This window comes from Nuphar pumila, chromosome 4 (assembly GCF_984573655.1).
Source record: "Nuphar pumila chromosome 4, dmNupPumi1.hap1.1, whole genome shotgun sequence".
NCBI lineage: Eukaryota > Viridiplantae > Streptophyta > Magnoliopsida > Nymphaeales > Nymphaeaceae > Nuphar > Nuphar pumila.
Genome location: NC_143252.1, coordinates 6,219,553 through 6,235,084, shown reverse-complemented (window position 1 = coordinate 6,235,084; position 15,532 = coordinate 6,219,553). Strand labels below are relative to the sequence as shown.

Here is a 15,532-nt window from a genome sequence, read left to right as displayed (position 1 = left end):
CTGTATATTAAAGAATCGAGTTAGTACATCTCACTAAAGGTTTTTTAGGATGTCATTGTAGTATTCATAGGGCTTAGTGTGGTATCTCCACAAACAGACGTTATGAAATATACAAAGTTACCTCCGATGATTGATGCTTTGGATAGCGGGAGTTGCACATGACGTTGCATGGTGTGGATAAGAGCATTCCAGAATCCATACAATGAGAGAGAGAGAGAGAGAGCAGTGTTGTGAAAAGTGGAAAAAATTATTTTGTATATTCGGATGATATATATTTGAAGCTAGCTTACATATCAAGAGAATAATCCCAGGCCCCAAGTCTTAATTATATGAAAATATGGTGTCAGGACCAAAAAACTGTGGTGTATCCGTGTGACAAAGATCAGCACGATGTAACTGGTTCCATCATCTTGGTGACTGCTTTGTAGCACTGAAGACTGCAAAGAGGGAGTTTCGATTTTGAATCCCTGTACTTGTAAGTGTTTGTACATGAAGGGCCTGCACATTTCTCCCGAGGTGGAGGATAGCTGCATAAATGGCAAGCAAATACGTCAGAGGCACAAGATGAACAAAAAAAAAATCAGAAGGTAACAAAACAATAGAACACACTATACAGCAACCAGGCCTGCACCTAGCCACATATACATGATGCCTAATAGATATAACATACATAGATACGTAACACACACAAAAACAAAGCCTGCTTACACTCTAATACTTTAACAGCTTATGTATGAATATAAATATAAAGTTAAACATGGCTTTCAAACTGTTTACCTGCACGGTTGAGAGTTAAAGATACTGGGAAGGCCAACATCTTGAGGGAAAGAAACAACAGTTCCAGATGGTCCCATGACCCACCTGACGGTGTTTGAAGCAAGAGTCATGGCTCTTGCAGCCCTCTCCTGTAGATAAGAACGGTATGAGAAACCAAAAAACAAAATCACACAGCCGGCCTGAAGGCGTAAAAGAATTGAAGGCCATGGTTTACTGCACCTTTACCTGAGCTATTTCCTCTTTCCGTTTTCTCAGCTTGTCTTCCCGTTTATTCCCGTTTGCATCTTGACCAAGTATTTTCCTGATTGCCTGTGCCTAGAAGTTACAAAAAGATAGGGAAAATGTTTTTAAAGATAATCACAAGCAAATGTTGCAGAGGATAATGAAAAAATGTGACAGAACTCGATACAAACCTCTGATTCCCTGGTTGCTTTTTCTACTTGCATCCGACGTCTCTGAGCTGCCTCAGCCTTCTTTAACTGCTGCTCCACCTCAGAAAGTTTGTCCTTTTGCTCTGCCATTGAGAAAGAACATTAAAAGAGGGCCTTAAATCAATTGAATCAAGAAGAGAAATCTTCACTATTTACTTTTAGGGGCTGCTGGTGGTAACCCATTAGGGAACTCAACCAAACCAACTCCAGATGATGCATCTTTCCCCGATTGAAGTGCTTTCTGACGAGTTGTGAGAGGGATGTCCCTATCGTCAACAGAACCGTGAGCAACTCCAGTCTTTGGCTTCTTTCTTCTAGACACAGAACTGAAACCTATTGTTTCATCATCTTCATTAGCAAAACTGCTTTCTTCGTCAACTTGATAAAGGTCGTCTGCATCCCTTGATCTTGCTTTCTTACGGTTTTCCTTGCGTGGTGGAGTTCCACCTTCATAGTCGACATCTTCATCAAACTCACTAGAAGCACGCTTTTTGTATCCCCTGGAGCTTCTCTGCTTATGGTTGTCTTCTTCCTGATAAGCATCATCATAATCTGCATTTGCTTTTGAGGTTTTCAATCTTTCAAGATACCGAATCTCATCATCACCATTGTCATCAAAGTCTCCATCTAATATGCGCCTCTTTGGAACACGCTTGCTCTTCCGAACTGGTTCTGGAACATTAGGGGACATCCTTTGAGTTAGCTTTCCAAACACATATTCTTCAGAGGCCTTGCCTCTAGACTCAAACTTTGATGGCAATGTGAAAACCCCACCTTTGAAATCCTTCCACGGGATTCCTTGCAAGCCATTCACACTATCTGGAGGTGATTGACCCTCATCATTCAAGTTATCCTGTAGCATAAGATTTTCAATATTCCAAAGTGTTTCTTACACTTAGCAATGGAACATGCGTGAAAATATCTCAAAAGAGATAATGTGCATAGAAAGCACAACCACCACAAAGGGAAATGTGCACAAAGGCACAAGAACACTTAGAACAAGATGTACTCAAGGTACAAAAAGAGAACACAAATGCAAAAATATGAAGGATTTTATTGAACAATGGAGAACAATGCTCCAAGCATTGAATGACATTTAAGAAGGGGGGTGACCCCTATTTATAAGAAGAGAGAACCTTGGAGGGGCTCACACTAGACGTTGGAGCCCCTCCAACGGTTAGAAATCTAACCGTTGGAGGGGTCCAACATCTAGTTTGGACCCCATCCAAGTTGACTTAGTCAACAAAAAAGAAAAGAAAAAAAGAATAGAAAAAGAAAGGAAAGAAAAAGGAAAAAGAAAAAGGAAAAAAGAAAGTTACAAGCATATGCACTAGTGTGGATATGCTTAAAAGGAAGAAAAGACAGAAATACCCCTGGGGGGATTACATGATGGAAAAATAATATATATATATATATATATATATATATATATATATATATATATATGTGTGTGTGTGTGTGTGTGTGTGTGTGTGTGTGTGTGTGTGTGTGTGTGTGTGTGTGTGTGTGTGTGTGTGTGTGCGCACTAACACAAGATACAATTTAACAGAAAGGAAAGCTGTGGAGACTTGAAAAGGATAACTGCAAATAAACAACATCAGAGGGCGCATGAAGTTTCTACAACCCTTTCTATGAGAGAGAAAATGGGAGAATGAACAATGAAGAAAACTTGTCACCCTGTATTGTTGCAAGCAAAACATGACTGAAATTTAAATAATACACATCGATGCTTGCTTGAAGAAACCCTCCATAACTTCACTCTCTAATCAAGAGTTCTAACATTCAACTTCACAATGATTGCCTGATCACAAAATATAAAACTACTTAAAGGGATATTAGATTTGAATTCTATCAAACAAGTTATATCTCATAATGAACTACATTAAAGGACTCAAAAAATGTAATCCAACAAAATGCACCTGTAGAATTAGCTTCTGCCCCTTCCTGGATACATCTGAAGAACGTGGAGGCTTTGCAGAAGAAACAACTGGGGAGCTGCGGCGGTTACCACCAGAGTTCGTCATAGCCTTTGTATGAATTGTGTGGGTAACTCCTCCAACCTTGAGCTTCACCTTTTTAAGCTTATTTTCCTGAGAAGAATGGCCACTTCCATTCTCAGCAGCAACAGGATTGTCGCTTCCCATGCCATTTGAAGTGGCCCCCAACCGTCCTGAATTACTTCTGCTGTCTGCATTCCTCCCGCAGTTACCATACCTCTCTGATTCTCCTGAACCAAACTTAACTCGCTTAACTCCAGTCTCTGTTGACTGAAGCTGGTTTTGCCTCCGAGAACTTTTCCAGTTAGCTGGTGCAAGAACTCCCTCACTGCTTCTCCTGAACTCAGAACCATTCTGTGAACCACTGCTGCTGTAATATTTATTTGAAACCATGGGAATGTCGTCAAATTCTCCAACCGTTTCACTATTTTGCCTACTTTTTGAATCCTCAGAACTTGATGTCCATGGTATATATTCACTTTCAACACCACTGACAGATTTGAGTTCTTTCTCTTTGTAACTCGGATCATCCCCCCAATTGTCATCACTTTCAGCTTTACTAAAATTCCCTATGTCAGAAGCTAAAACGGGAGAGAGTGAAGAAAGTTCATGGCCATCGTGGAAGAATTGTGAATCAGACCTAGGTCTCCTAGATGAGAAACTCCTACGCTTCTTTCTTACAGGATTTGCACCATCAAATGCCAAACCACCAGCTCCCTCCATGGGGACTATCAGCACCCCAAGACACTAAAATTACTCTGTGCCACCTTGTTAAGACCACCAGAAAATGAAACAAATCACGGGGCACACTAAAAGCTCCAGTACATAATACCTGCTGGAAAGAGAACAATAGAAAATGAGTAACAACGATAAATGAAAACTAATAAACTAAATCTGTTGGATGAATGGAAGAGTAAATAAATAAATTGACCATACATCCATAGAAAATAGGACTGTAAAATCAATATCACAACAAGAAACCAACAGACAATAAATCCAATCGTAATTTAGTAATTAGATGAGATAATTTGTCAAAGCCAAATCAACAAATCGTCCAAAGAATAGAATCACTGCACATGATAAGCAAAATACAATCAAGATGCAAGTACAGAACAACTACAAAATGATCAATATAAAACCAATCACAAGAACCACTTAGCAAATAGAGAGCAAGAAGACCACAGACATCAAGAATTATTTTCACTTGATTATGCCACAAACCCCTATTTGAACCTTTGCAGAGCACCTGAAAATCAATGAAATTCTCCTTCTGTGCAAAAATGATAGAACACATAGGATTCCAAACTTCTCACAGCCAAGAATGTAAAAAAATTCTGAAAGAATCAAGTGAAAGGTCTCTAGAAGGTTTTGAGAGCGAAAGAAAAGACTTTATCAGGTTTCTCTTTGGCTTTCAGCCAATTGTTGCAGGCAAGGATTGCTCAGCTTCTTGAAATCATCTGGATCTCTGATAGTGCACCATCATAGACTTGATCATGAGGAAATTAGGGTTTAAAACCAGAACTCTTTCATTCATAGTAGATCCACTTTCCATGCTCAGCCAACCCTTCCAGTCAAACAAGCACTAAGCATTGGCTCCACCTATTTTTCAAGTCTCTGTTACTTCAATGAGAGCTCAGAAAAGCTTCCCAGCAAGAGTGGAAGACATTGGAAAGAGAATTTGCACATTTCATGCATGGCATTCTGAAGTATATTTAGTTATGGCAGAATCTGGGTGATAATTCCCATGCTTCTTACAAATGGAGGATTTGATTACCTTTTGGAGCAAATGCCATTACGGGCAACAAAATCTAGATACAATCATTATCAACCAAATTTGAGATGAGTTTTGTGAGAAACAATATGGTTTGGAGGTTTCGGCAGATAATGCTATTGGAGAAGTATTCTTGTGCGGAATGTGTTTCAAGATTGTCGACTATTGCAGATTCATAGAGGGGTGGAACATTCTTGTCATTGATGAAGCCTGGAAAATGAGGGTATGAAATAAGAAGGAAAGCCTAAAACCATCATCAGCAAAAGCAACCTCAGAGATGGTCATAGAGAGCACTCCAAAAGAATCTAAGACAGGATAATCCCACAAACTCTCAATACTAACGCACAAACGCCACAGAAACAGCAGCACACCTAATCAGAAAGAAGCCCCAAAAGAAACAAGAAAATGCACTCATGAAACTGCAAAAATCCAAGAAACACCAATTGAATCGAAACCAATAAAATGCCTCTTTCTAACTAGAACAGACACCATAATGAGGGTAAAAAGAAGAAAGAAAACCTAAAAGCACCAAATAACGCGCAAGCCTGAAACAGTATGGAGAAACACGAAATAATCAAAAACACCAAAAGAATCAAAACAAATGAAACTCACAAAAATACCTCTGAGATCAACCATTGAAAGAAGCCCCACTTTGCCAAATCAAACCCTATAAAATTACACCAACAGAGTGAAAACACTAAAACAATCGGAAGGCAAAAGATCTAAAACATCCAGAAAAACTCCAAAAACTGAGACATCGACACGCGAAACAACATGAATCAGACCCACATCACAAAACTCAATCTTTGTGAAAACCCATCGTACAAGAAGATCACCTAATTGATCAAAATCAAGCATCCATCGAAAACCCAAAAAGAATAAGCCACAACGCAAACCCCAAAATCATCAAAGTTCAAGGGCCAAAAATTCCCAACCAAACAAAGAAATCCAACAAAGGAGAGAGAAAGCAATGACCAATAGACCTCTAAACGAACCAAAAAATAAATCATCCCAACACGCAGAAACCACCGATCCCCACGACCCCAAAAATCGAAAGCAAAGAAGAAAAGAGAAGAAACCCACCTTAATACAGACATATGGGTAGCAGAAAAATCAACAAAAACGACCAACAACAAGAAAATCGACGAGAAAAGCAAGACAGAGCGGTAGGGAAATGGTTCTACCTTGGGGAGGGTAGAACCCCAGAGCCGCGGGAGGGAGGGGAAAGGGAAAGGTAGGGAAGAGGAGAGGGAGATGGCGTTTTGTTTCGTAGAAAGAGAAAGAGAAAGAGAGAGAAGTTTCTGGCAACAGGGGGCATGCTGGGGATTTTGGGGATAGAATCCCCTCTGTTCTGGTGAACAGAGACGAAACCGGGAGGTGGTGAGGCGCGGAGTGTTCCCTTCCCGTACTCCTAATTGATGTTGGTGTTTGGATTTGGTCATCATGGTGAGGTAACTCTCTCTCTCTCATCACACACACACAATATCCAAGCCTTCTTTTTTCTTCCATGACAAACTCTCCCTTCTCCCTTTTCTGATTTTGTCTTGGAAAATCCCAGAACTTGGAACAAAACTGTGTCTTTCATAACCATAAGGTCATAGAGTTGGTTTTCTTCTATTTAAACAGACTCCACCCATTTCCATCCAGGAAAATTTGACTCTCCCTTCCCCTTTTTCTGGTTTTGTCTTGGAAAATCCAAGAACTTGAAGGAACCCATGTCTTATCATAACCATATGGTCATAGAGTTAATTTCATTTTATTTTAATCAGTTCCTCTCAATCTTTTAATATCCAAATCTCTTTTTCCTCCATGAAAAACTCGCCCTTCCTCCTTTAGTAGTTTCTGCCTTGGAAAATCCAAGAACTTGGAAAAACCTGTCTTTTTTTTTCGATTGGCAAAGCCTGTATTTTCATAACCATATGGTCATATAGTTTGTTTTCTTTTATTTAATCAGATCCCACCGCTTTTCCTGCATGACAATTGAAACTGTCTCCCTTACCCTTTTTCTGGTTTTGTCTTGGAAAATCCAAGAACTTGGAAAAACCTGTTTTTTCTGTTTTTCATAAGCATATGGTCACATAGTTTTCTTTTATTTTAATAAGATCCCCAGTTTGATCTGAACTTTGAAGTTCCTGTCTTGGTGGTGCAAGAGAGGAACAAGAGGGTTTGGTTTTTCCTGGAAATGCCATAAGTGCCGTTTCTTATGTGGGAAAACATACAAAAGGCTACAATTACAGTGATGTACTTGGTTTGTTGGTCAAGGACAGAAAGAATCCTTGTTGACTTTTTGTTTTGGTGAACCTTCGGTATCAGGATCGACCCAGAAACCTGACCAGCATGGTCTGGTTAGTGGTTACTACTTACTAGGGGTGTCAGCGGGACGGATTTGGTTCGGGCTCAAGTAAAACCAGACTTGGACTAGATTTTGGGTATGGTACCAAGTTCGGATTTGGGTCTAATCGGATTTATTATAAGAGAAACCATACCCAGATCTGATAAAAACTACATGAATCAGACCCGGACCATACCCGGTAAAATAATATTTTTTATCATTTTTACATTGAAAATTTGTGGGTCTTAATTGGAACTCAGGGTGGGTTCGAGTCTAGTATAAAATTTAACAAACTATACTCGGATCTATGTATTAATCGGACCTTCGGGTCCGAACCCGAATCTTAGTCAGGTCTTCTTATTTGTCACCGTAACCGAACCCTATAGGGTATGATCCAGGTAAACCAGACCCGCTGACACCCCTAGTGGTTACCTTATGTCATGACGTCAGCTGTATAATGACCAGTGATGTCTTTGGGGTTGATGAAAAGGTGGGTCATGATGTCAGCTGTTCAAAATTAGGGTACAAAACCAATGGGGTTGCTTGTGGCAGTAGCAGTAGTTCACGTCACCTTGTGTTGAGTCGTTGCAAGTTCGAATGCCAATAGAAGGGTAACGTATAAAGGATACAGTAGTTATTTGAATAATTTAGTAATAATTATTTTATTTGGTTATTTGTTTGATTATAATAAGAGGTTAGGTTAATTAGAAAAAAAGATAGCATTTGCTAGGTGAGTAATCCACCCCTTAGTTGAAATTCTTTTTTTTTTTTTCAATATGAATGTATTCAACATTATCAAAATAGTAGTAAGAATCAACTTTTCTCAAGGTGTCTGACTTTTTATCCCAACTCAATCACACCGTAAAAATGAAAAAATGGTGGATTTTTTTTTTTAATCTTATGTCATGCATTTTTGTACAAATTTTTCATATGAAAACTTGTTTTTTCTGTAAAAGAGTTTACCACTTCCAAATGCAGACTTTGGAATTGACAGAAAAGGCAAAGAAGATTAGGGAGAGGGCGACTTTGATTAGCTTTAAAGGGGGAAACTAAGTTAATGACTTGTCTATGCAAATATATTTTTAGGCCAACCTATCATCTTAAAGGGTAAAAGCTAAGAAAATCATATTAAGAGCTTTCTGGGCTTGTTTGATGGTTTGTCCAAGATTGGATGAAACAAACGAGCAGAAGGAATAGAACACACGTTATGTAAGTCTAACATTTGTTTCCATCCTACACAAAAGTTGTGTTTCAAATATCCGTTGTTTGATTAAGATGTGCATACAACCTAACTGACAATGATAACGAGTCGAATTACTATATTTTGAAAAAAAAAACTGTTTTAGCAAGCATTCGTTAAAAAAGTTGCAAAAAAAAAAAGATTAAAATATAAAACCTCAAAAAAAAAATTAGATTGAACAAATGCTAACCTCAGATAAACTGGATTTAACTTGCATTCACTCAAAAAGTTGCAAAAACAATGATTATAATATAAAACCCCTAAAAAAATGGATTTAACAAACCCTAACTATGAATAAATCAAATTTAATATGCATTCATTGCAAAAATTAGGATTCAAAATGCAAAACCCCAAAAAAAAGTTCAGTTTCAGAAAGAGAGACGTGTAGAAGATAGATAGAAAGAGAATCAGTGGAGAGAGAGGCAAAAGAGAGTGGGTTTCGAGGTCGGGGTGAGACATTGAGAAAGGGGCGAATGACGAAAGTGTCGGGGGTAACTCCCCTCATTTTTTTTTTGCTTTTTTGTTCCCCCACCCCTGTTCTTTTCGTAACAAGAGCGTGAAATACTGAATATTTGTTCTTAAGGTGTGGCGAATGTACATTGCACACATATGTTGCTAAGTCCTTTATTTGATGGCAACGGCATCCCGCAGGATGCTCCATCAAACAAGCCCTCATAGAACAACTAGGAGTGGCCATCGAGCCGGGCTGGGACAACCCATTAACATGCTTCCTAAAGGCCTAACTAACTTGTATAGCCGAAAACCCTGCCCAACACTAATCGGGTCGGGATTTTGTGGGCCATGTCCATGCATGACCCTCTCGAGTGACCCGATAAACCCATTTGCGCGAATTAAAAAAAATCCATAACTTAATAAACCCACGAGAGAGAAAGAGGGTCGTTGTCGAAAAGGGGGGGGGGGGAGCCCCTTTCATGCCTGCAAGTAAGAGAGGAGCCACTCCCCCTCCTAAAAAAAGAGAAACGGAGTGGGAAGACCGAAATAAGCGGCAAAGGGCAAACTTTGAAAACTTAATTTTTTTTTTTGGTATAGCATGGGCTTGATTTGGGCCAGGACACGAGCCTTGGCCGAGACTTTTTTTTGAACAGGGTCCCAAAATTGAGGCTCGAGTCTAGAACCGAACCGAGTCTGGTACCTGAAAGCCTGTGGGCTACCGGTGTCAGTGTCCACCCCTAAGAACAAGCGTATGAAGCACCTAAATATTATTCATCTTAAAAATGAACACCAAGAGCACTCTATTTTAGAGATGGCAATAGACTGGGGTGGGGGACAAGGTATGCACCCCCGACCTGTCTCAACATCTGAACCTCCATCCACGCACATGGATGGATTTTAACCTCTACCGCCGCCTACATCCCTGTTTCATGTCCTCCATCCCCAGTCCAAATGGGGGCAAGGCAAGGCAGAGGGCAGGGCCCCATTTTCCCTCAGTCTATTGTCATCCCTTAGAAGGATTGGGGATGAGATAGGGCGGGGATTGGGACGGGGACGGGGATGGGGTGGGGCAGGGGAAAGCGTAAGTTCATCCTTGCCTCCATCTCTGCACGGGGATGGATTTTAACCTTCATCTCCGCCTCCATCCCCAATCCACACAAGGAAAAATGGGGTGGGCCCTATTTTTCCCTGCTTCATTGCCATTCCTACACTACAAGAAACATGTGGATTAGCGACGACCTAAATTCGTCGCTAAACAGTTTAGCGACGGCTTAGCGACGGATAGAGGCCATCGCAAATTTTTGCTCGCTAATTGGCGAAAAACTTATCTGTCGTTAATTTCGTCGCAAATTTGCGACAGATTAGCGACGGACATTATCGGTCGCTAATCTGTCACTAACTTTTAAAAAAAATAAAAAAAAATTGATCCCTGTCGGGCGGTATTCCGGCAGCAATAAGCCAGACTTATACCGCACCCGACAAGCATTGCACAGACTTGTATCGTCCTCCGTGAACCGGTGCTCTCCGGCATTGTCGTCCTCTGTGAACCGGCGTCGTCGTCCTCCAACAATTGCTCAGCCTCGTCGCCATCCACCGTGAAACGGCGTCCTCCGAAGTCGTCGCCGTCCTCCGTCGTCGCCGTCGCCGTCCTCTGGTGTCGCCGTCCTCCGTGAAACTGCGTCCTCTGAAGTCATCGCCATCCTCCGTCGTCGCCGTCCTCCATGAAACTGCGTCCTCCGAAGTCGTCGCCGTCCTCCGTCGTCCTCGTCCTCCAACGTCGCCGTCCTCCGGCGTCGTCGTCCGCCGGCGTCGCCGTCCTTCGTGAAACTGCCTCATCGGTGTCATGCTCTCCAGCACGCTCTTCGACGGAGAGAAAGCGGTTTAAATCGTGCGCTGTCAATTTAAATTTTGAACGATGAGAGAGGGAAAATTTCGCGCTCAGTTTAAATCGAAAATTAACGAGGGAGTTTTTTCGTCGCTAATCCGTCGCTAATTAGCGACGGATTAGCAACAGAAAAATTCTCTCGCTAAATCCCTCGCTAAAATGGTTTTCTTGTATTGAGAATTAGCGACGAAAAATTATTGTCGTTAATCTATCGCTAATTAGCGACGGATTAGCGATGAAACAACTTTCATCGCTAATCCGTCGCTAATTAGCGACAGATTCATGAAGAAAGTTTTCTCTAGCTAATTTGTCGCTAATTTGCGACGGAAAAAATCCGTCGCTAATTAACAATTTTCTTGTAGTGCTATTTTATTTTGGACGATTCTCAAGCGTCTTTTTATATGTCATTGATGAACAATATTATATTTTATTGTGATACCATCCATGTGAAAACCTACCTTTTAGATGGGTTTTGGGTGCCATTCATCTCCATGATACTCTCCCTCAATTTTCATATTTTTTCTCATTAAATGCAAATTAAAATCTCTCTCTCTCTCTCTCTCTCTCTATATATATATATATATATATATATATCATGGTTGCCTGAAAATAACAGAAACTAATATATTTGCTTTTTCCTTTTGGTTTCCTCATATGCGTATGAAAAATAATCCTTGTATGGTGTTCTTTATAAGATCACATAATTGTTTAACTAAAATAGGCATTAAAATTTTTGGGATGAAGGCGTAGTTGTTGTTGTTGTTGTTGTTTTTTAAAATAGGCATTAAAATCCTTTGTCCAAAGGGGGGCTTTTTACTTTTTTAAATATTTGGTTTGTTCTATATAGTAGGGATGGCAGTGGATCGGGGGAAACAGAGCTCCACCTTGCCATGCCCCGTTTGGACTAGGAATGGAGGTTAAGATCAAAACCCATGCGAGGATAGAGGTGGGGATGGTCTTACGCTTTTTCCCACCCTGCTCCATCCCAGTCCTCGATTCCTGCCTTACCCCATCCTGCCTCGCCCTGTTTGAACCGGGAATGGAGGACATGAAACAGAGATGGAGTCAGGGATGGAGGTTAAAATCAAAACCCATGCTGGGATGGAGGGTAGGATTTTGAGATAGGGTAGGGGTGGAGACCTTGTCCTCATATTTTTTTCTATTGTATAATCAATCCATGTTTTTTTCTATTTTTATTAAGAGAAACCTTTCAGGCGCAGAGACCTAGCCCCGCTAACTCAGCGGGACATACTTACGATCTTTGTTCATGTCAGCATAAAACTCCCAAGGCTTACCTATCGACCCCAACAGAGGATGAATCCATTCTAGGAGTCGATGCCTATTTTTTGAAGTATTCATTTGACACTTTAAATGAATACTTTGCATTTGAAAAGAGGAAGAAGTCCATTGGATTAATTAGGTATGTCTCATCAGATTGAGAGATGAACATAATAGTGGGATACCAAAGGGTTGGACGCCTGTATCAGACGAGCGTGCACCATTGATTGCACTCGAGATCAACAGTGTGTGCAACTTTGTGATAAAATATCAAATGTTTAGATCATGCACATGATGACGATCACACAAGAAATCACACAACTGCATAATATTTAAAGTGGTTTGTCATACACCATGCAGAACACACTCTCTCTCTTTCTCAACATTTTTTTTTGAGAGAGGTGGTGTTTATTTATAACTAGGGGTGTCAAACGGTCGGGTTTACCCAAAACGAACCAGGACCAAACCCTATAGGGTCTGGGTATGGTGACTGTAACGCCCCAAAATTTTAACCCAAATTTAAGAGATTTTTTTTTATATATAACAGCGAAAACAAGTAATATTATGGCGTTAAACATTCTGGAACATTACAGTGGAGAGAAAGCCAAAACGTTTATTTCATTTCACTATCAATGAATAATGACATCAGCATTTTACAATATAAAAGGAACTCAAACTATCCCTGGAACAATAAATCCAAAAAACTCGATTCGACGCCTCATCCCGCAGTCGCTCATAAACCCTATTCTTTACTTAAAAAATAGTAAATTGATTGAAATTAGACTACAACTGTCTAAGTAGGAATTACTGTAATTTCTTTTGCAGGTATATCATGTGTCTAGTATGTGATGTGGGTGCCGTGAGTGATTTTCAGCATATACAAAATCAAATAAAGAAATTACACAACAACAGTAACATGTATATCATTTAACTCACAACCACAACATTAACATGGATAACATTTAGCTAACAAATACACATCAACAGGATTCAAACATCTCACATGTTACATTTTCTAAAGTATGCTAAAAGTAAAGAGATACATTCTGAAATGACTGTTTAACTATGAAACTGCAATCTAGTAATTCAACTTAGTGTGATACCTAAAATTTTCTAATTGATGTTTATCTTTTCTTATCATGCGGGTACACGCGGACCGAATCACCCGTAACGGAAGAGAACATTTAGGGGTATATTATTCATGGGTGTTTTATTAACCCGAACATTCTAACCGAAACTGTAAATCCTAAAGGAGCGGTCAATGACCGAGAGAACCTCCCAAAGGCCAAAACCAAAACAGGATACATCCCTAACTTCTGCAGAAGAACAAAGAGCTACCACCTAGGACATATTGGTAGTCCGAATCCCCCCAACTCCGAGGACTGGGGACCAACGAGTCATTTTAGCTTGAAACAGGAAAACACGTCTCCAGAGTTTTATACCACCTACCCTCTCCAAGGTAAGCCCGAATCTGAGTGGGTTAATCTTTTCATTTATTTATATTACCTAAAGTACAGGGGCACTTCCCCAAACTATCTCCTACTATCATAGTAGTAGGTCCCCAACCTTAGTCATTTTACCAAGGCATACATATCCCAAATTTTCTTTTCATATTGATTACATAAACCCACTCAGAGTGCTCTGGTACCTTTAAACCAGTCAGGCCATCGAAATTAAATTTAAGTTTATCATCAGTGTTATGATTATTATTCAGAATGCGTCGATACCTTTAAATCGTCAAACACCAAGGCCCCAGTTCCTTTAAACCAGTCGGGCACACAACATTTATGTTTAAGTTTTCATAGTTTTTATTGTCATAGCACACAAGCTAACAACCCAAGTACCCGCATCAGGTAATCCATTCATATTGCCCACTGGGCAAGGTTTTCTCAAGTGATTGCCTCGCGAAAAGGCACATATCTATATGTCCCAAGTGCACCATCATATATTTGAAACTAATACAACAACCTCATTCTTCAATCACAGATAACATGCTGCATATAAGCAATTCAATTTATACATTTTCTGACAAAAAGCAATTTAAGCATGTGGTATTTCATATAAATCAGTCACTGCACTAGAGAAAACTAGAAAAATGCAATTTTAAGGAACCCTATAGAGTCAAACAACAACTGGGTACAACAATAATCTTTTTTCATATACATTTCAAGTTTACATGATTTCATGATTCTAACCTCAGAGACACTTTGGGATAGAAACTCTCAGTGTAGGACATAATTTCAATACATGTGTGTATATTTGTTTAACCCATGGTCAACATCAAGTACCCAACATCTGGAGACGTGTACTGCAAACCCTTGCCAACCACCCCACCCAAGTGTACTCACTAGAGAGAGTATGCAATGTCATTTAAGAAGTTTTAAGAGCATGGTTATATACTCCTTCCTTAATTCCCACTCGTATTCTAGAATTTATACAACTTAACAGGCATTCAAACATTTTAAGAAATATGCATTCTAATAGACATTTGAATATATGGAAATATGTAGTTTAATATGTCTTTAAACTTCAGAAAAAGTGCAGCTTAATATACATTTGAACGTTAGCCCAATATGTATTTAGCATTAGAATTATGCAGCTAGAATGCATTCTCATTCAAGAAATCTTTGTGTACAGAGGTGTGCTAATCCACAGTATTCATCACGCTATAATCTGGAATTAAAATTTCAGGAAAATATACAATACATAGTTCTGATATGCAAATTTTCTATTTTCCATGTACAAGCTCCATACCGAGTCACAATTCTGTGTTATTAAACCAAATGTGATTGTCATATACTTACAGAAACAATTGATTTTATTTAATACCCCAAAAAAACAAACATTATCAATGGATTTAAAGCTATAAACAGAAGTTAATGTACAATACGTAATTACTTGAACATCTTTATGCTTAACACTGACATTCAATGTAAAAATGATAAAATTTTACCAGGTTTGGTTTATGTACGTAGTTCTTATCGGGTCCAAATATGGTCTCTCTTATAGTAGACTTGATTAAACCCTGATCTGAACCCAATACCATACCCAAAAATCTGATCCATGTCTAGTGCCAACTGAATCCCAACCCGCTGATACCCCTATTTATAACCTCTTGTTAGACCGGTACAATAGAAAGTAAAGTGTATCATTGATGGTGGGTGCTATATGCAGACCAATGTTATCCGTATCGGTGCATATATGCAGAAAATCGATACGCTATACCTTGAATTGGCTACTTCTTAAATAAATGCCAAAACATATTAAATTTTTATTTTAATATTATTTTAATAATCTTATTACGTGTCACATTATAATTGACACATCATATTTTATTATTATTTTCTCATCGATGCAGACGGATTCAT

The 15,532-nt window shown here is 39.4% G+C and overlaps 1 protein-coding gene across 9 annotated transcripts; it reads right to left on the bottom strand.

Annotated features, from left to right (window-relative positions):
* Positions 1 to 228: 228 nt before the first annotated feature.
* On the bottom strand, positions 229 to 6,637 carry LOC149839178 (uncharacterized). Of its 9 annotated transcripts, XM_090002353.1 has the most exons (9): positions 6,161 to 6,576; positions 5,597 to 5,643; positions 3,128 to 4,040; positions 1,983 to 2,061; positions 1,365 to 1,880; positions 1,191 to 1,291; positions 1,003 to 1,092; positions 778 to 905; positions 229 to 527 (listed from the first exon to the last, which is right to left on the bottom strand). In XM_090002353.1, exons 3-9 carry the CDS (start codon positions 3,926 to 3,928, stop codon positions 383 to 385), a joined length of 1,860 nt encoding a protein of 619 aa, XP_089858479.1. In that variant the 5' UTR covers positions 3,929 to 4,040; positions 5,597 to 5,643; positions 6,161 to 6,576; the 3' UTR covers positions 229 to 382. The 9 variants fall into 9 exon arrangements, with proteins under 9 accessions (XP_089858479.1, XP_089858471.1, XP_089858474.1 ...); XM_090002345.1 differs by having other exon boundaries at positions 1,365 to 2,061; positions 6,161 to 6,637; XM_090002348.1 differs by having other exon boundaries at positions 1,365 to 2,061; positions 3,128 to 4,037; positions 6,161 to 6,637.
* Positions 6,638 to 15,532: the final 8,895 nt, after the last annotated feature.

What these genes read in the sequence shown, in the direction of transcription:
- LOC149839178 (XM_090002349.1), bottom strand. Translation starts at nt 3,928, where the DNA reads ATGGAGGGAGCTGGTGGTTTGGCATTTGATGGTGCAAATCCTGTAAGA. An exon ending in AAGCAACCAGGGAATCAGAG is followed by an intron (nt 1,093 to 1,190) that starts GTTTGTATCGAG and finishes TGTAACTTCTAG; the next exon opens with GCACAGGCAATCAGGAAAAT. An exon ending in GGAAAGAGGAAATAGCTCAG is followed by an intron (nt 906 to 1,002) that starts GTAAAGGTGCAG and finishes TCTTATCTACAG; the next exon opens with GAGAGGGCTGCAAGAGCCAT.